General features: G+C 36.4%; 1 protein-coding gene across 1 annotated transcript in view; it reads right to left on the reverse strand.

Annotated features, from left to right (window-relative positions):
• LOC129914029 (dynein beta chain, ciliary) overlaps nucleotides 1–21,243 on the reverse strand; it is a 29,437-nt gene that overhangs the window by 4,022 nt on the left and 4,172 nt on the right. Inside the window, exons 4-23 of the mRNA XM_055993058.1 lie at nucleotides 18,013–18,352; nucleotides 17,693–17,958; nucleotides 17,070–17,637; nucleotides 16,883–16,995; nucleotides 15,715–15,925; nucleotides 15,476–15,574; nucleotides 15,242–15,395; nucleotides 14,751–15,160; nucleotides 14,307–14,685; nucleotides 13,981–14,249; nucleotides 13,747–13,923; nucleotides 12,932–13,141; nucleotides 12,710–12,874; nucleotides 10,547–12,646; nucleotides 10,079–10,411; nucleotides 7,024–8,696; nucleotides 6,678–6,897; nucleotides 2,552–4,590; nucleotides 2,224–2,362; nucleotides 1,973–2,139 (exon numbers count right to left, since the gene is read on the reverse strand). Coding sequence (XP_055849033.1) covers nucleotides 1,973–2,139; nucleotides 2,224–2,362; nucleotides 2,552–4,590; nucleotides 6,678–6,897; nucleotides 7,024–8,696; nucleotides 10,079–10,411; nucleotides 10,547–12,646; nucleotides 12,710–12,874; nucleotides 12,932–13,141; nucleotides 13,747–13,923; nucleotides 13,981–14,249; nucleotides 14,307–14,685; nucleotides 14,751–15,160; nucleotides 15,242–15,395; nucleotides 15,476–15,574; nucleotides 15,715–15,925; nucleotides 16,883–16,995; nucleotides 17,070–17,637; nucleotides 17,693–17,958; nucleotides 18,013–18,352 — 10,032 coding nt within the window. The remainder of the gene's footprint in view (nucleotides 1–1,972; nucleotides 2,140–2,223; nucleotides 2,363–2,551; nucleotides 4,591–6,677; nucleotides 6,898–7,023; nucleotides 8,697–10,078; nucleotides 10,412–10,546; nucleotides 12,647–12,709; nucleotides 12,875–12,931; nucleotides 13,142–13,746; nucleotides 13,924–13,980; nucleotides 14,250–14,306; nucleotides 14,686–14,750; nucleotides 15,161–15,241; nucleotides 15,396–15,475; nucleotides 15,575–15,714; nucleotides 15,926–16,882; nucleotides 16,996–17,069; nucleotides 17,638–17,692; nucleotides 17,959–18,012; nucleotides 18,353–21,243) is intronic.

The raw sequence follows: 21,243 nt of genomic DNA on the forward strand, positions 1-21,243 counted from the left end.
CCAAACAAAAAGAGGTGGGAAGTTTAAATCAAAGAAAATAACTATTTGTTATTTTTTGTATTTGCATTTATGTTTTTGTTTCATAAAACAACACTGATTGTCGGAGCCAATAAATGCATATATTGACATAATTGTATATGTGTCAACAGTTTAAATTGAACGAAATGGTGCCGGGGTACTATGAGTGGGGATGCAGGTACGTGTGTTTATAAATTATGGCATCAGTCAAATTGTTATGTTTTAATTTCACAAAAGTCATTTAGAGTTATTATAAAATAATGTATTTGTTTTTTTCTTGATTTAAAAAAATAAAAATAATTTGTACAATAAATTTTTTGAAAATTCATGCCGAGAGCAAACTGGCTGTTTTCTTTTCTATAGAAATGTTTTTTTACTATTTCCGCCGTTTTTGATTAAGTTCTTTCCTCTAAGATTGCATCAAGGATTCCCAAGAAAAATCGATCTCGAGAGAAAACTGGGAAGCAAAAATGTTAATTAGGGTGGTGCAAAATATGTTTCTTTTTTTCATTTTTCGAAAAATTTAGATTTTGTTGACACCGAAAATTTTTCAGTCGTGTTTTTGGAGATAATGAGTTTGAATTGAAATACAGTCTACTCCCTCTAAGTCGAACTTTCACGGGACTCGAAAATCGGTTCGAGTTAGAGGGAAATTCGAGTTAGAGCGATTTATTTAACATTTTTTCTTCAAAATTGTTCATTAAAAATGGTAAAAAAGTTCGACTTAGAGGGAAATTCGACTTAGAGGGAGTTCTACTCAGAGGGAGTTGACTGTATTTCATATTAGAATGGCTCAAACATTTTTACTTTCTACAGTTCCTTGTGAAATTTAAAAAACTCAATGTGAATATTATTTTAAGCAAATTATCAAAAAAAAAAAAATGTCAAAACATTTTTTTTAATTGATTGAAAAAATTTTTTTAGATTAAAATAATGTATTATTGCACTATGGGGCTCAGCAAAATGCTACATTTTACATTTACTCTTGGAATTCAACTAAAATCGATTTGATTAATTTGATATAATGTAAGTTTTATATTAACGTACCAAAAAACGTATTTTACAAACTTTTTTTTTTCAAAAATGCAAAAAAAAAATACTTTTTTGAACGCCGCAATTGGAATAATTTTTCTTTTGTTCATTTTTTTCTGTTTTATTAAAAACAGTAGACAGAGAGCCAAAAAAGGAAATATTTTTTGCTCAACCGTTACTTAACAAAACTCATTCTGTGGTCATTTTTGATTTTTGGTGCGGTTTATGAACATTCGGTGACTGCTGAAAAATGTACTAAAGCCGCCTTACCAACGTTCTGCAGAATTTGTGTATTAATTTTTGAGGGAGCCGTTAAAAAAACAATTGTGTAGGTATTCAAATTTCAAAAACTTTTGAAATAAAAATGGCACGACGTCCTGCATAAAAATAAAATATTTTTTTTTATAAAATTTCAAGAAATTAAAAATTGGAATGCCATGATACATAATAGCAATTTTCACATTAAACAAAGTTTCGAGAAAAAAAATATTTATTTTTATCCATTATCGGTGTAGTCGTTTTGGTCCCATCTTTAATGAACTTTACTTGAATGATAAATAACACCCACACCTGTGCCTGCAGCAACAAACATTTCACATACCTAAGCTGAACATCTGAAAGCGACACTGTGGAAATTTTCTAAACTACATGGTTTATAGCTTTGTATATTCTACCAGTACCCGTCTGATATTACATCCTTTTCCACAGAAAAATTTACAGTCATTGGTTTAATCTATAGGTACAACATATGGCTAATATGTTGTGAGGTTTTAAACACACATTTTCTAATTTTTAAAATGTACTTTCATAAATAAATCTATGATACAACCCTTAAATTATGAGTAATGTCTGTAGTTTGTTCACATAAATGTGACATCAAATGACTTACCCACATGATGAAAAACATTAACCAGATACTTACAGTTGTGGATCAATCATTAGTGGATACCGCTCTGAGTGGACCAAAATTGCGGCATTTTCAGCCGACATTCGATCGCTCGGCAGACCTTGGTTATTCCATTCAGCTATCTGGGCATCATCACAAATCATAGCAAAAGGGTCACTGTCTTCCGAAACCGGAATAGGAGGCTGCAAAATAAATCAAATTGATAAATTAACGAATCAACTCTATTCACTACGCTAAATAACGTAATTATCTATCTCTCTACCCACCTCTGATGTCTTAAAAGTAGGCATCCATAATTTTGTTTGCAACTCAACCCTATACACTCTCGTGAAACATCCGACGTACGATATAAAACATGATATGAGCAGAATATCTCCAGGCAAGGTAATTTGACTAGCATTTAGGCTAAAACGAGAAGAACAACAGGCATTTTAGGGCTGGAAATTAATTGAGCACAAAGTTAGCGTTGCCATGACTCCGCACTGAGACAATAAATCCTGCCCACAGTACGAGTAAATATATCGTGTGTTTGCGAGTGTGTTTGTGTGAAAAATTGTATTGTTGGATTACCTTGCACCTCCGCTCCGCACTTACCTTTTCACCGATTCCGTCCAACGAATCTTCTCCGATGCAAGTCCACCAATCAATCTGTTTGCCAAGTCAATCGTGAATGCGGTTTTATCGGCTTCGTCCTGGCATTTTTGTTTCTTTGCCAGAGCATTGTCGAAGTCTGCCTGCAAAATGTTCAATTTCTCCTCGAGTTCATTCAGGCGATTATTAAGCGCTGTTAGTTTATCTCTGGCATCTTGCAGTTCTCGTTCGGCATCCACCAATGCTCGCTCCTTTGGCTCCACCACCAAATACACCTCGTAGAATCGATTAATGTTTATCACCCACGAACAGAGACCGGCTGCCGCTTGCGACTTCGAAACAATTTTCTCCGGATTAAATTCTGGGTCATTAATGTACGGCTGTAGAGCCTTAATCACATCCGGGTGGATGTGTTTTTTGTCATAGTTTATCAAATCGTTGAGAAACTTATCAACATTGCCCATCATCACACGAGCTGCCTTCCAGCTTCGATCTTTTGGTATCTTACCTTTGGGAGCGAAAAGAACCAACACTGCCCCACACACGCTGACTACGGCATCGGGGGGAGAACCAAATGATTTAAGTTCGGTGAGATTGTTTTTGTTCAAAGTATTAAGGGCTTCTTGTGCGGCCAGCAATGCGGGTTGTGCCTTTCGAAAGTCTTCTTCACAAAGTGAAGCCTTTGCCGTTACATCTTCTTCTATTTGCCTGACCTTTTTTTCCTCCTGTGTCGCAAACACTCTCTCCTTGGACACCTTTTCATTTTCTGTACTCACAACGACGATTAGATTATCTGCTTCTTTATTCTTAACTGCCAATTCAACTTCTTGCAGCTTGAGGACGTCCTGCAGGCCATCAACTTCTTGCGAACAAGATGCCAATTTAATCAGTCCATTCTCGAGACGAACAATTCTCTCTTTGTTAACTTTGACCTTTTCCACCAACAGCTTCGTGTATAAACTTATGAGTTCTAAAAAGGATTTGGGCGTTGTGTAGTTATACCTCTTGTCATTGAGTAAGTAAAGCTGTGATATATCGTTCACCGTTTTGTGGACATAGGCCATGAACTTGGACACAGGAGGGGCCAAATAAGTTGGTAGAGATTCGATTTCAGACAGAAAGCGGTATGCAACATTTTCCAAGGCTTCCCTTGGCCATTCATGGAACCAATCTATTGTTGTGTTATTGACAAGAGCTGGGAATTTTCTGGCACGTATTCTGAGAGTGGGCCCGACAGGCGAGAAGCACAGCACGACTTTGAGTAGTCCACGTACCTTGTCAATAAAAAATTTCCAACAATTTTCTCGGCTATCGAATATGCCAGCTTGTTTGACTTCGTTTCGTATTGCTCCGATGATGTTTTCTATTTCTTCGTCGGGGAAGAGTTCATGAATATCGCCCGAGGCAAGCAAATCATTGATAAGGACAAGGAAGTCCTCTTTTGCTACTTCGGCATCGGTCATAAGAAAGCAACACGGATTGGACTTGATGCCGCATTTCATGTAAAGCACTGCAATGTTGGATTTGAGGTCATTTATGCTGTAGTCCTTGGTCAATTGGATTTGAAAGACGTCCAGAGATGAAATAAAACTTGCCAATCGAGTAAGTGACTGTTTTCCCGAGCCGCCTACGCCAATAAGTAGAGCATATCCTCGTGAAGATTCAATTATGCGACTGATGCGGCAAACGTGACTCATGGCATCTTCGAAGAGGACGAGATTCATGGCACCCACAAAGTCATTGTAACGTTCTTGAGCTTCTTCGAGCAGTTTGCTTAGGCGCTCCCAACCTTTAACGGGCATGTATTTGACATCGGACAATCCTTTTGCGTAGTGGAAGAAAATGTGGGGTTTTTCAAACACAACCTCTTCATTATACACTTCGACGCCCTTGCGAACGTTCTCGGCAATCAACTTTTGGTAGGTGGCTATATCAGTTTGGTCGACCAATTTATCTCCATAGACACGATTGCATTCATGCACCCATAGACGGAGAAGCATATTGGGATTAGGACATGTCTCTGCGTTTGAGTATAACATACCCTAAATTAATTTAGAAAAAAAGGAAGATAGATATTTGAATGTCCTGGTTATTTAGACATTTTTTAAACATATTTTTGTATGTGTGTCGAATAAGGTGTTCAGAATAAAAAAGGGACAAGTTTATGTGGTTTTATTTCAAGAAAATTTGCTGTATTTTTAAAATTCTATTTTATTGATTTGTGTATTTGTATTATTGTGTGTCCCATTTTGAATTTTTCATGCAAATGAATGTTATAAAATTAAATAAACCACGACGGGGCATGGCCTTTTTGGCAAATCTCAACCATTCCTGTGAGCGTTTAATTAGTTTGCAAGAATGGGGGGACCTTTAATTTTCTGGCGCGTGTGAAGGGCTAAAGTGATATATACAAACATGCACTTATTCATGAGAAATATGTCAATTCCTTGCAATAGTCAGTACCTCTGAATAAATAGATTGTGTGTTCACATTTAACCCCGATAACTCACACAAATTCACTTAGGAGGTGCCAACATAACAAACAACGACTTTCCTATATACAAAATTGCAAACTTTTTGAAATTTGTTTCCTACAGATCGAAAACGGTCTGTCAAATCGAAAAACCGTTAATCTTATAAATGAAGGTAATAAAAAGATCTACAACTTTTACTTCAAAATAATTTTTCAAAAAGCTCAAATAAAAGAGATATGACGAAAATAAGAAAATCACCCTTTGAATGCTTCAAAAAAACCACCCTAACTCTTAAACCGCAGGTTTAATCGAAAAAACTTATTTAACATATTCTGTAGGAACTTAAATTATCTTTAAGATTGCTATAAAATTTTTTCTGCTAGGTCCAATAATACGCGAGTTATGTGAAAAAGTAAAATAAATAAATTTTCTGAAAAACTGCATTTTCGGGAGCGTCTGCCGGGGGTTTGGCCGCACTTAAAATGTCTGCCATGGGTATTTTTGTCATCAGGGAGTATGTGGCGTTGGTTATCTATAAATTTTAAGTGGTTACCCTCACTAAATCGATTTTCAGAAAAATGGTACTTTTGATGCGCTTTTTCTCGACAACGCCCCAAATAAATGCAGGCAGACTAAGGTATTCGTCATCACCATGACCCAGACTACCTCTGACATTCATATGAATCGGTTACCTCTCACGCAAGAAATCTGCTCCCGGCTCTCGGTCTAATAGGTATATTCTATGCATTTTGAATGAATTCTGTCAAGGTCCGAAATTAAATGAAAAGTTGAAGTTTTGATGAATTTCATTTTGTCTATTTCACAGGATTTGAAAAAAGGTCTCTTTAATAATGTTATTCAAATTTACCAGTTTTAAGTGTTTTTGATTCATGACTGTATCTTTATAAGCCCTTAAAAAGACCAATGGAAACATGACACTTTAAAGGCATTTCCTGAAACTTTGAAATACAGTAGTGTCATTAATGCAATGGAGACGAAATAAATTAAACAACTTTTTTAAAACCTATGAATAAGTGAAATTCATCTATGTTAGTATAACAATTTGGTTGCTTTATTACTGGAAACTGTTTCCATTAAGGTGTGTTAAAATTCATATTACATATTTGCAATCAAAACGCTTTCTAAAAACATTAATCACTTCATGATATCACTCATACGCAGCTCTGGGCTCTTGCATTTTAAAAGTTAGTATTAAAAAAAAAGGTTTAACTATTTATTTTACAACTCAATTATCCAAAAATAAAATTTCAGCTGAAAAACCTACACTTTTCCTTTTATTCAAAAGGTAATTTTTTTAATTCCTAGTTTTTATACCTAATGCGACATTTTATTGAATTTTGTGAATGTGGGAACAATTTTGAAGGAATTCTTGGAATTAACCGGTTCTCTCATATTGTCCCTATTTTTATCCGTTTTTCCATTGAAATATGTTAACTTTTTCATGAATCGATAAAAAAGTAAATATGAAAGAAAAATAAATTTTATCAGCTACTACACACACATACACACATAGAACGTAGAACAAATTAATGACAGAAATATCTCGACTTTATTATCCTTTTAGGACTACTTTTTTTTATATTATTGCAACCAACACCAACAAATAATTGATAAAATACCACAAATAAACTCACCGAAAATATATTTGCTAGATCCCGCAAATTAAAATTGTAATGAAATTTAACGGCAGTCGGGAGAAAAGTCTGCGAAATTTTCTGGTGCATTGCAATAGCTGCTCTGATAAGTGGCTCGCATATATCCTTCGTTGCCTTGGAAAACCTATGCTGTGAAGCATTCATGTGTTGGGAGAGGATTGAGTGCAAAATGTGGAATAAGGCTTCTCCACCAGGAGCGCTGTATATGAAAATTGATGAAAATTTAAATTTGATACTGTAAATCGTAAGAGCAGTGGCAGTGGCATGGCGACGGGCACGGCGCGGCGCGGCGGCCGACCGGCATTGCAGAGATGGGTTCACTTACTTTACGGCAAACGAACAAAAATGTCGCTGCAGTCTCGGATTTATGGTAAATGAACCAGCCGTGGGGTTCATGCAGGAGGCAAACTGGCAGTGATGGATATCCTTTAGTGACATTTTTGCACGGTCATACCAGTGGCGATAGTCCATAAATTGTCGTATCAAAGTATGTGGTTGTACGGTTCCATATTTGTCAACTTCAGGCATATTCATATCGTCGATAAAATAAACCATCTGCTTATTGCCTGGAGGACCGAAATTGCGACCTGCTTTCTTTTCCAGTGGTTTCTCCAGAATCCTTTGCAACATCTCAGAGGTTGTGTAGAAATTAAATGGCACGTTTGTAACAGCGAACTTGGCTTCAGGTAATGCGTTCAATTTCGCTCCCATTATGATGGTTTTTCCAGATCCAGGAGGTCCAATAAACATTATGGGATGGTGTTCGGCAATGAGAATGTCTGTAAAGTATTTAAGGCGAGTTGTTTCTGATGTGTGAACCAAATTTGATTGCAAAGGAACGTCGGGGTCTAGTTCAAAGTGAGGCACAAGATTTGTCCATGGGGCGAATTTTTTTGTTTCATTATCCACATAGTAACTGAATACATTTCCTCCAGGGGGGAAAGTTACGGTTTTAAATTCATTAATCCACCATTTATGGAACTCGTTGCGCCAATCAATTATTTGGTCTTGAAAAAGGGTGGATCCGAAACCCCAGATGATGCAGAATACGAAATATATTTCATACCAATCCTTTGGACAGTCTGTGGGCACATTTTGAGGCGTAAGCAGGCAGTCAAGCAAGTAACATGTCATTTGTAGCATAGCTATGTCAGAAATCGGGGTTATTTTCTTGAGTTTGGTTTTCAAGGCTTCTAGCAAAGGTGGGACATACTTTTCGAAGAGAATTATCAAGATAGATTGTTCGGTGTTATTCTGTCGTTTTTGTAACCATGAGGCAACCGAAGGATTCCATCCAAGATCTTGGGGATTTATGTAGAGGATTCCAGCTCGAGATACTGTTGCTGGGGTTGCTGTTTTGAGATTAGCAATTTCGAAAAGTAGGCGCATTTCTTTTGTTAAGGCAATCCGTTCGTTACTGGCTAATGTAAGAACTTTATTATCGTCCATGACGGTGTTCAAGCTTTCAATCCACATCGGATCAATATCACCATCTAGTACAATCCATTTAGGTCCATTTCCAGGGGTGTTAGCTTGATCCCGCATTATAATTGAGAAAAGACCATCTTTCCATTCTCTTGTCGCCGGATTAACAATACCAAAAAGCTCATCATTTGTGACTGCCTTGGGATTTAGGTCATTGTAAAGAGGTTTTCGCTTTTGGTTTTGATATGTTTTGAATAATGTTTTCCAAACAGCACTTTTCCCCGTACCAGCATAACCAATGATAAACACTGAATGGCGGACAGCAAAAAGTTCTTCGAGTTGAACAATTTTCAATATGAAACCTGCTTCGGGTTGTAGAGATAGATCTACTGCTGATTTTTTGATAATTGCTTCAAAGTCCAAATTTCTTTTGCGTGGGACATCTAGAGCTGGGAATAGATCGCCAATGAGACCCATGAATATACTAACGTCATCGGTTACAATTTTGGGAGTATTAAAGTCACGCAGAGCACGCATAAGAACTTGATCTTCTGGGCGATATCTATCATCTCTCTTAAATAAAAAAAAAGGGTTTTAAAATCAATAGGAGACTAGTTTTGTAATATTAAATCTAATATTTCAAATTAAATATGTACACAAAATCAAAAAATTAATAAAATCAAGAAAATATCGGCCATTAGAAATTTATTTATTAATGCTTTTTAGTCATATTCATTCATAAGAATCAACAAGAACGAACATTTGCTATAACCTTAAAGGACTTTTAATTTAACGAATACTTCGATTAAACAAGTGTTTCCTCTTACTCTTAAGTTTAATTTATTCAAACATCTATTTTCAAAACAGTTGACCTATCCCAAATGAATAGAGTAATTTCAATATTGAAAAAAAAACATTTTTTGAATACTCGTTATATGTTTTCCTGTTTTGAGCTAATGATAATGTTCAAAAAGTTGAACTATTGTGATATGTGCTACACGGTTAAAAATTGTTGAGTATTTTTTTAAAACAGCTCTTGTTTTAATGCAATTTGCAATACAAAAAGTATTACATTTTAATACTTTCAAAATATTGGAATTATTTTTATTTTATTTTGTATTAAATTGAAATATTTAAGTACAGTCGACTCCCTCTAAGTCGATCTCTCATGGGACTCGAAAATCAGTTCGAGTTAGAGGGAAATTCGAGTTAGAGGGATTTATTTAATATTTTTTCTTCAAAATTGTTCATTAAAAATGGTGAAAAAGTTCGACCTAGAGTGAAATTCGACTTAGAGGGAGTAGGTAGACTGTATTAAATTTAATACTTGAAATACAAAAATTATTAGAATAATAATATAAAAAGATTAAATTTAATATGCAATAGTTAAAATATAATACATTTGTTATTTAAATTGTAATATAAATGTATTATTTTTTAATAAAACTTTTATTGAAAATTAATACAATTGTATTATAAAATATTCTTTAAATGTATTAAATTTAAATATATTTTGTATTACCTACAAAATTTTAATATTTCTTGTGTATTAAATTTTAATACATTTCTGGTGTAGACTTATTTTATGTTACCCAAAAATTATTAAAAAATACTCCAGAATTTTTAACCGTGTATGGTGTATGTATTTATGCAGTTCACGCGGTATGTGTCTGAAAAAAATTTAATCAATTGTTTCCTACCTTATAGATTTTAGAAATAAAAAAAAAAAAATTGTTTCTTAACTTACAAAACCCTTCCAGAAAAAACATCGAATGTTCATTGTATGTATAGATTACCAATAAATGTACATTATACACTTTGCACCATACCTATACACAATAACGAAAGAATGCATTACTTATAAGAGATTTATCCGCGTTCTCCTAAATGACATCTTCCCGCAAATGACATTAAATTAATTGCAACATTAAGACTTGCAAAGAGATATTACATACCCTTAGTGATCCGGCAACCACCAGAACTGATTTTATTGCCCTCAGTCCCCAGTCGTAATGATCCTGCTTCGATAAAAGCTCTTTGCACAGAGTATATAATGTAATAAATTTTCGAGCCAAAAGACGTGCTTCTTGAAATCCCTCTGCAACCAACATGATTTCGCAGATTAGGGCAAAGTCGGGCACAACCATTGCACATGGACGATATAGCGCTTTTAAGTTCTCTGGAAGTTCAGCTCGGCCTGCATATCCTGGATTCATTGTTATGAACATTCCCACCGTTGGCCTTAGTGCTATTATCTCGCCAAGGAAATTGAACACAGACTTTTTAGCCTAAAATATATATATTAAAATATAAAACACGAATAGACAAAATGTTCACATGTGTATGTATAGGGTCTACATACCTACATAAATATGTTAGGAAGGATAAAACAAGAACAAAATTGATTTGAAATTATGGTGTACCTTTATTGCGTCCTGTATGCACTTCACCTGAACAGCGACGACAGACAGAACTTCGACCGAAATTCTATTGAATTCATCGAAGCAACCCCACGCCCCCGTTTGAGCTAATCCCTTGTGAATGTTGCCGCAGGATTTGTAATCCATTTGTTCAGAGCAGTTAAATACATACACCATCATTCCCAGTGCGCGACCTAGATCTTTGGTAGTTTCGGTTTTGCCAGTTCCAGCTGGCCCAGCGGGAGCACCTCCCATTATGAGGTGCAGAGACTGTGTGAGGGTGATGTAACAACGGTCAGTTAGTGGTGTTATAACCAAACGTGGAGTGTTCCCAAGATACTCGTAGTCGTATTTAAATTGGGCATCGCAGATGTTAGCAAAACAATCGTCATGTTTTGTGTCCCATCTGTGGCGAAGTTGACTCTGCCATTGGAATGCCGTGGCAACATCCACTTTTTGTTGGATTATTTTCGAAACAACATCTCGACTGTGAACGTCAATTGTGCAAACGGTCATAATTTTTTGTCTTTCCCCGGGGGTCAAGTCGCCAAGTAGAAGTGTGATGAGGGCGTTCAATTGGTTGATTTGCTTCCTGTTGTAGTCCTTTATGGCGTTTTCGTATCGCATGCTTACTTTAACAAAAGCATCGTCTGTTTCGGTTGTCCACCAGATTTGAGTGGTCACCAGGGCTGGCTGTGCGGGCCATTCGAATATCCAGATGTGTCGGGGTTTTTTCTCATAGGCAATGACTGCTTGACGAAAATGGTGACGGAGGGTGTTTCGCATTTCATCAGTTACACGATTTAACCATGTTTCAACTTTTCCACTGCAATCACATTTTTGCATGAATGGAATAAATTCTTCGAGTTCTTTAGCTACCATTCCTTTTGAAAGCTTTGTGCCCTCGATAAGTGAGAGGCTTCCAAGAGAATCATATAGTTTTGTCAAATGACGACTCACCATTTTTGGATTGTTGCCGTTCGACAGAATATCCAGTAAGTCTGCCGAAGAGACGAAGTAAAACCTGGGATATGCAAGACGTTTTGTTTCCAAATAATCGTTTAATGCTTTTTCGCATAGCAAGAGTTGCTTTAAAAGCCTTTCAAGGGTATCGTATAGTTTTCCCCCACCTCTGTTTGTCGATCTAACGACATTGCGGTCATTGGCCATTTGATCTAGAAGGTTTTTGAAATCTCTGTCAATTGAATCAAATCTCTTCGAGTCTTCTGGCAGCTGATTTCTTATGTCTTCAGAGCCGATGAATATACTTTCCAGATATTGCCATTTCCGTTGCACTTCAAACCATGCTGAAATAACTTGGTCAGCATTCGAAAGTTTATTTTGCCAATCAGTGACTTGTTTCAAGAAATATCCAATAAATTTGGAAGATAGCATATTTTGCAATTGAACTTGATGATCTTCTAAAGTTTCTATCATTTCTTCCGAAGCTTTAAGCAGCTTAAGTCCAGTACGGTCATGGAGTTCTGTGCCAAATTCCATTTCAGACCAAGTCGCTTGAAGATCTCGCAACACTTTTTCCATTGCCATTTCTTTCACCGATTTGTCGACAATATTCTTAACTTCTTCTTCGAACTTGTGTAAATTAAGGTCTATCAAGTCTTTTAGGGTGGTTGAGTCATGCATGCTGAACTTGACTTTCGTAGTTTGCATTAGCTCCATCCAGTGGCGGTCTTTGATTGCAGGATTTTGTAGCTCAGTAATTGCTCGCAGGGAAGTCATTAGGTTTTTTAATGAATTCTCCATATAAACATATGGAGCCCATGATCTCATTTCCTTGCCAAGACCGCGTAATTCCTTGCCAATTTTCTTGCATTCCATATCCATTGCTTCGATGTCGATCTTCTTCCATGGTGTAGTCTTCCAATCTGTAATAGTTGAGTCTATGCTAATGAAGTAGTCCCACATCTGTTTCAACAGAGCTAGGTCACTCCGGCAGCGGTTTATTTTCGACATGTCAGGCCCCTGCAATTCGAACAAAACAGCTGAACTGGCAAGATGTTGTTGTCTTTTTTCGATTTCATTTAGTTCCAAGCTTGTTTTATCAATAAGACGATAAGGAAAGTCACAAGTAACAAGGAAAAGCTAAAAAAAAAAACATAAGTTTTGAGCATTTAGAGGTTTTGAAATGTCAAAAAGCTGACTTACTTCTCCACTTAGGAACCTATTTCTATACAAAGTCGACATATTGTTGAACAGAGTAATTCGTTTCTCAATCAAATCCACTTGATAAGCCTGCATTGGTCCTATTGTTTGTTTAACACTCACAGCATCTCGTTTAGTTTTAAGCCACATGTCTGGCAAATCTGTCAACTAAAATGGAACAAAAGTTGAAATTTGGTACTTTTGAAAGTGACAAAATTGTTTAACTTGTGTTAGGACACTATTCGGGAATTCATAGCTATAGAGTTTCAGTAGTTCTACAATTTCCTTGATTGGTTCAAACATTTCATCGTAAATGAATTGTTTTTCATTGATTGCGCTCAGAATGCCCATGATCTTCAGTAAACCATCCAAATCTTCCTTATCCAATTCTAATGATAGTGTTGTTTTTGCTTCATTTATAAAATCTTCAAGCTCCTAAGAACAAAATAACAAATTATCACATAAGAAATATAAAAATTAAAAGCTGCTTTCATCAGCTCCAAGAAAATTAGACTTCTAAAATTGCAATAAAGTCAGAAACAATTTAGGACCTTTCTCCAAAAAGAGAGGAATTGCGTTCCAAAGTGTCAAGGGCCAACAATGCAAACAAATTTGTTTCCAACTATTCTTCCTTAAAAACTACAAAAATACTATCAAAGAACGGGTTCTCAGCTTTCAGATGAATCAACAATAGCCCTTTCAGCTTCACTTTCAAACTCAAGGATTGAGGGCGAACAAAAAGAAAATAAGCCAAAGAAGAAGCATATCAGTCGAGTTTACTGAGGTTGTAGTTCTCAGTAAAGGGGTCTACGATGAGCTACAAAGGACCTTGCAGTGACGTCATCGTTATATATGGGCTTAACAAAACCCGATTTTTCTAAATAAAACCAGAAAAGATAAAATGTTTGGTTTTCAGAGGTTTCGAACCCTGGATCTTGTTTTTGAAAGACAGTTAAAATTTCTTCTGACTTTATTGCACTCGAAATTTGGATTCAGCATCATTTCATGGCGATTGCAAGTATTTTAAACATCATACTGACCTGTAATGAATTCTCTACACGATCAATCAAATCACACTTAAACAAACTTATCCATTTGCCTATTTCATTCAGGACACCATTTCGAAATCTTTTTTTGTTGAGTCTTAACCAAACATTAAAATCTTGGAAGTACTCCCATTTCTCAACTTCATCTCGGAGGGCTATAAACTTGTTCAACTATAATAAGACCATTTATAGCCTCAAAACTTAACCATTAAAAAGTTAAAAATTCACCTGTTCCTTGTATACACTCAAGGGAGGATGAACTTCTTTAAGTGGGGCAACTTTGATTTCACCCCCGTCTTCAGGATCTCGTTCGGCAGGTGTTAAAGGTCTTCCGTACAACTTAATTTCTTTCAAATAATTGGGTCTTTCTTCGACCCAGATGAAACTATAATCGGAATAGTATTTGACATGGGTACGGATAGCTTGAAGCCCATATTTAACTTTTTGCAAAATATCATTACGGGTTTTGTGAATATCCAACTTGTCTCTTATTTCATCTTAAAGATTGACGCATTGTACTAATTTAATTTTGTTTTGTTTAAATTTTATTTTACCTCTGAAATCATCGCCTCTTGAATCCTCGCCTGGAACGACTACATTCGGAGACACTCGTTTGAGCATTGTAAGCTGCTGGAACATATCTTCCATAATGCTCTCAATCAGAAAAGTAAAGCCATGCCTTTGGGAAGTCTCTATGTTGGGGAAGAAAACAATGTGAGATAACTGGAGTTCCATCAGCACTTCAAATATTGGAGCATCATTTTCAAAGCGGTTCTCAAGTTCCATGCGAAGATAGGTCAAACTTGTGACTACCGCATCCAATAGTTGCTCGGCGATTTGCTCATCAACATAATTCTCATATTTATGGAAATTTGCAACTTTATCTTGTGGGAAATTTTGAAGTAATTCAAATCTTTGCTTTGAAGTAAAAAGCTTTAAATGAAAAAAAAAAAAAATTGAAAAATAACTTCAAAGTAGTAGAAATGATGATTTCATACCACTTCATTTGAAACGGATCCGTGTCTTTGAGCAAACTCAGGATCTAATTCAGGAATAACAGTTGGCTCAGCCGTGATACTTTCCACCCGTCTCACAGTGTCATCATCTGGAGTCACTGGCATTTCTGAATCCTCAATTGGCAAATCAAAAAACAATTTCAAATTCAGCATCATAAGCTGTTCTATCAGCTTCATTGTGCCGTTCGCTAAATGCTTTCGGCGCTGAATAATGGATGTCCTGTCCTTGCAGTCGAGCAATGCTTTTGGATTCTTATCTTTCCTAAGGTACAATGGAATTTTTCCCCACGATTGGATACTCCGCTTGATTGCATCAATATTATTTTGACTTTGCTGAAGTCGCAAGTGTAATCTCTTGATAGTCATGAAAATTCCGGCAATATATTCAATATCTTTAAAAAAAAAAGTAAAAAAAAATATATTTCCATAAATACGATTTTGAATTTTTGTTTCATAAAGGGAATTGCTTATACTAAATTTCTTCCATAGATCTGTGGTTAAAAGAGGAACCAAACGTTCATCGATTTCTGCCATTTCCAAGCGAAGCAGGTTTAGTTCATAGGAGTTGGCTCTGTGGTTGATATCATTATACCACTCAACAATTCGCATTAATTTTATCCTGGCCTCCTGAGAAATTAATTTTGGTAATGAATTTCGTTCACAGTTTTTGTTGATGGGTAATTGTGTAAGTTGGATAGAATACTTGCCCATAGTTTATTGTCTCTGTTGTAGAATTCCAATATAGGCTCGGAGATAGTGCTGCCAAGTAGAAGTAAGGTCCTTGTGTTTTTGAGGGTGGTTTGGAGCTGCAGTTGACAAGACAATTAAATGAACATTTAGATAATCATCAATCCCATTTCGAAATTCATCGTTATCGAAATGGCACAGTGAATTTATACAAAGCATTTCGATAAGGATGAATTGTATTTTTGTTTTATATAAAAACCTCAATATCAAAATTAACAACAAGTTTGAATTTGTCGACATTTTTTCCAAGTTCTTCTTTTTTCAAAACTGGTTGATTCATTTTTATTTCAATAACTTCTGTTATATGATATTGCCATTTTTCTAGGATTTCAAGTTTGAGTTCGTTAATGGACTTCAAGAGTTGGTCATATCTGGAGAGAGTTTCAATGCCAAATTCGTTTTGAAAGAACCTTTGGGGAGACATTAATAGAATTTCATAAATTTCTTTTGTGAAAACAATCTTGGTAAATAATTTTGTTGCGTGTCGAGTGTTCATAACTCATTTTTATGATTAAGTTTTTTTTGGCACTGAGTAAACGCAAGTTATTGCTGACGTAAACTATAAGAAGTATATAAGCAAACAATGTGAGAAGAAGGATTTCTTCTCGTAGCAAGGGTACAGTTTTTTTTTCTGGGATAAATACAGAATCATGTTTTTGCTTATTAAACAACAGAAATATAAAATTTGCAAGTAAAAGTTTCTATGTTATATGAAGTTTTTTTTGCTTTTCAGTATTTAATGTCAAATTAAATTTATTTAAAAAAAAAAGAAACAAGAGTTAGTCATATCTTTTTTTCCAAAACTTTAGTTTGATTTTATCAAATAATAACAAAAAATTTAAGGTTTAAGGAAATACTTTAAAATGAATCAGGTAAAAGTTTCTTTTTGTTAGCTTATAAGTTGAACCTATTTTATTGGCCGGAAGTATCTATATGAAAAGTACATTTATTTCTCAAAAATTTTGTGTCCGACCAATAAAAACTAAGATATTTGGCAAAGACTTAAATCCATGATAGTAGTTTATATTGGCTTTCGATAGCTCTCGCCGATAATTTTCCAATGATAAGGGACGACACCATTTTCCCATTTGTTTCGGAAGCGGAAATATATCCAACGCAAAGTAATACAATATTTTGAAATTTTTTGGTACCTGTTTTTGTTTAAAGCTCAAAATAATACAGATATGGTAAAAAAAAAAATGATTTTTGTGGTTTTATTGCAAATTCAAATTCATGCACGAAGAGAACCAATTCAACATTAAAATTTTAAAAAAGAACAACATAATTTTTTAGATCAATTTCTTTGTTTACTTTGCTAAATTCGATTATTTTAGTTTTATATTAAAAAATTGCATAATGGTACTTACTGAACATCATAGAGTCCAAAGTCGGTATTCATCGAAGCCACACGATTTCTAAGTTTTGTAAGCCAAGAAATTGCTCCTGAAACGTTCGGAAAGTAGCTGCCAGTTGACATCGCCTAATGAAAAAAATAATAAAAAATGTTAAGCATGAGGATTTCATTAAAATTTCAAAAATTCACAAAGAGCATACCTCGATTCCGTATCTTTTGAATATTTCAGCAAATTTTGCAAAATCACTTGCAGTAGCATCTAGCTCATTATTAAAGTCCTCCACAAAAGAAACAAACTGATTTTCTAGTTGTTCCTTAATTATTGGTCGATTAAGTAGGCTTCCACAAATTTTAAGTTCTCGGCAATCCTCAAAAGCTTGTTCAAATAAAAAAGCAAGTCTTCTTTCTAGAATTTCAGCCTTAGTGTCAAATTTTTCTTTTTCCTTGGTGAAATCTTGTTTATCTGGGTCTGTGTCGAGTGCATTAAAAGCAATATTTCCCCACTCTCTATAAGCGGTGTTATATTCTTCCAAAATAACATCAACTGAATGGCTTATGGAGCGACCCTTAAGACCACCGATAGTAATTTTTTCCAACTTGTTAAAACTAATGCCAATCGTGAAAATTTCATTCATCTTGTGAAGTCTTTCGATAAATGCATCGAATCTTGAGAAGATCGTATCAAGTTGCCATGTCCAATCTTGAGAATTGAACTCGGTGTTTTGTTTGAATTTTAACAAATCTGATCGACATTCGTGATAGATTTTCCTAAATGAAAAATAAATTTGATCAAAGTCTATTGACCATTAAATTGAGTTAGTACCTGTAATGTTCCAAATGGCCAATTACCAAATTAACTCTATTGTGAGCCTCATCAACGTCACCTTGAAATATAGCATCGGGCTCTATAGTTCTACTGGCACAATCGATCAATGTATTATTAACCAAGATAAATAGCAATGACATATTGTCAACGGTATGAAAGTACTTGGAATTGGCCCAAACCAATCCAATATTGAGTAAGAGTGGTCGGATGTCTTTGGTAGTTTCATTCAAATCATTGGTTTCAAAGCGATCCACAATTTTTTTCTAAAAACAAAAACTTTATTGCTTTAAATTTTTGAATGTCATGAAATTATTTACCAATGGTGACAAATATAACTTAATATCTCGTGCTTCAACTAAAGCTTCCATTATCTTTTCAACAATAGATCTAAATGACATTTCGAAAACGGAATTTATTTTTTCTAAAACAAATCCAATTGTTTTGATCCTTATGTCACCCAACTGGTCGACTAGATTTTCCAAATTTTCTAATCGAGCTTCCCAAAAGTTTATCAAATTTTCAGGACGTGGGTATTTTTCTTTTTTGAATATGTATTCTCTTGCAGATACATTAATGAAATCATTTATAGAATCAATCCATTTGACGATCATTCCTTCGAGTGAATGTTTCATTATGCTTGTGAATTTTGAAAAATTACTGAAAATTTGCAGGAAATTGGAGAATCGTTGATTTATTACTGCTTTTTAGATTGACTTACAATAAAAATTAAATATTAAAAAAACCGTTTAAAATGATACCTTAGTGGTGCAGAAAACTTTTTCGCGAAATTTTCGGAAAATTTCGAGCATTATGGACAATCTTGCTAATACGAGCAGCACTACCCCGCCAGGCAGTACAGATGCTTCGCACAATACTGATCCTGGACCGATTAGTAATAATCGGGTCAGAGCTATACGGATTCCGGGGGCTAGCAAAGTAATGCACGAGGTGAGAAGAAAGTTAAGAGTCGCGAGTTGGAACGTGGGCAGTATGAACGGCCGAAGCTGTGAATTAGAAGAGATGATGAAGAGGAGGCAAGTGGACATCTTGTGCGTCCAAGAAACCAAGTGGCGAAACACTGGAAACAGAGCCCGTTTCTTAGACGTCAAGACAAAACAATACAAGATGTTCTACTACGGAACAGAGCAAGGTAGAAACGGAATCGGTGTCATCCTTGCGGAAAAGCTTCTTGGAAACGTTTTGGCTATTTCGAAGTCCAGTGACCGATTGATGTCTCTAAAACTGGTGATGGAAGGAAAGGTGTGGAATATAGTCAGTGCATATGCTCCCCAAATTGGATGTGAGCAGGTGGAAAAAGATGCATTCTGGCTAGACTTCCACAACCTCATTAAAGACATCCCAAAGGAAGAGCTTTTGTTTGTGGGTGGAGATTTAAATGGACATGTAGGGAACGGCAACGAAGACTATGAGGACTGCCATGGTGGCCTTGGATTCGGAGCTAGAAACCCTCCTGGCGAAGAAATTCTAAGCATGTGCAGGTCACATGGTCTTATAGTGTTGAATACCATGTTCATTAAACAAAGCCGACACCTTATCACTTATAGCAGCGGTGGAAATGAAACACAGATCGACTACCATCTGGTATCTAGTTTCATGAAGCCGCTAGTGAAAGACTGCAAAGTGATATTAGGAGAAGCGATCGCCCAGCAACACCGTCTCCTACTGACAGAATTTTTTATGGAGACGAAGGCGGCAAACAAACAAAGAGAGGCTACCGGAGGTATCAAGTGGTACAACCTGGAGAAGGAAAAAGGCGATGCATTCATCTCTGTTATGAGAAATTATCTGTGCGAGACCATCAGCAGATTAGAAAACGAAGAGTGCAGAGTACAAAATATGTGGGACTCTCTGCAAAGAACTTGCTTGGTGAAGGCGAGGTCACTGCTAGGAACATCTAAAGGAAACTACCAACGGGAAAAAGAAACATGGTGGTGGAGCGACGAAGTCAAAGCAGTGATATCAAGGAAAAAGACCGCTTTCCAAGCTTGGTCCAAATGCCCCTCTCATAATAGAGATGAAAAAGCACGACTCGAAGTGGACTACAAGCGCTACAAGAAGGAAGCAAAGAAGAAATTCGCCCAGCATAAGGCAGAGAGTACGGAAAGCATGTATCGCGAGCTTGGGGAAATATCTGATCCAGCTGCTGATGCAAACCAGGCTCTCCAGGAACTGCGACATGCCAAGATGAACAAGGGTGCAGCTATCTTCAAAATTGCCGCTCAAAGGAGAAGGAATGCTCAGGAAATACGTTCACCAAAGTTCATTAACGATGCTCAAGGCCTACTACTTGTGAATGACGACAAAATTCTCCACAGGTGGCGACAGTATTGTGATGAACTCCTAAATGAGCAATTTCCCAGGATTTACTTTCCAACAGCCGAACCTAATTTAGAAGAAGTACCCGACCTTACAGTCGAAGAAGTTAGCGTGGCGGTGAAAAACTCCAAGAAAGGAAAGGCGATTGGTCCAGACGAAATACCATCTGAGTTCTGGAAGAAGATGGGAGACATTGGGTGTAAATGGCTCACGATTCTCATCTCCAAACTCATTAGCGGTGACCAAATGCCAAATCAGTGGAGAGAAAGTTTCCTTCTCCCAATCTACAAAGGAAAGGGGGACACACGAAACAGTGATAACTACCGATCGATTAAGCTGATGTCACACACCATGAAGATCGTTGAGCGGATTTTGGACGGCCGACTACGAAAAATAATACGGCTGTCTGATGACCAGTGCGGGTTTGTCTCGGGTAAATCAACCACAGATGCCATACAGAGTTTAAGAATCCGAATGGAAAAACACCGTGATTCCTCGAGGGATTTGCATATTGTGCTGGTTGATTTCGAAAAGGCATTCGATAGACAACCACGAGATCTGATATGGGTGTCCCTGAGACAGCGAGGGGTTCCGGAAATCTACGTGCGGATGATCAAGGACATGTACGAGGAAGTAAAAACGGAGGTAAAATGCCCCGCAGGAGTCACCGAAGAGTTCCCAATTAAAGTCGGTGTGCACCAGGGAAGCGTCCTGAGTCCTTTGCTCTTTATTACCGTCCTTGACTTTCTGCTTGAAGAAAAAGTGACGGATCCGAAAGTGAGTCAGTTATTCTTTGCTGATGATGGCGCCATCATAAGTGAAGATCCAACATCCCTGCAGCGAGCACTTGATGTATGGGTGGATGTTCTGGAGGGAAGTGGGTACCGGATAAGTGTGAAAAAGACAGAATATCTCTGCTGTCCATTTTCTGACCCAGACGGCCCTATTCCGGACATTTACCTGAATGGCACAATACTTCCCAAGTGCGAAAAGTTCAAATACCTTGGATCTATGATCAACAACCAAGCTTCTTGTGATGACGACATCCATCACCGAATAATTGTAGGGTGGATGAAGTACAATGTACAAAACGTATGAGAGTAAACTGACAGCAGCAGAGATGAAGATGCTTCGTATGACAGCAGGAGTAACAAAGCTTGATCGAATAAGAAGCAAGAAAATCCGAGGAAGTCTTCACGTCAAAAATACCG

The sequence above is a fragment of the Episyrphus balteatus genome, chromosome 3, assembly GCF_945859705.1.
Source record: "Episyrphus balteatus chromosome 3, idEpiBalt1.1, whole genome shotgun sequence".
In the NCBI taxonomy this organism is placed as follows: Eukaryota; Metazoa; Arthropoda; class Insecta; order Diptera; family Syrphidae; genus Episyrphus; species Episyrphus balteatus.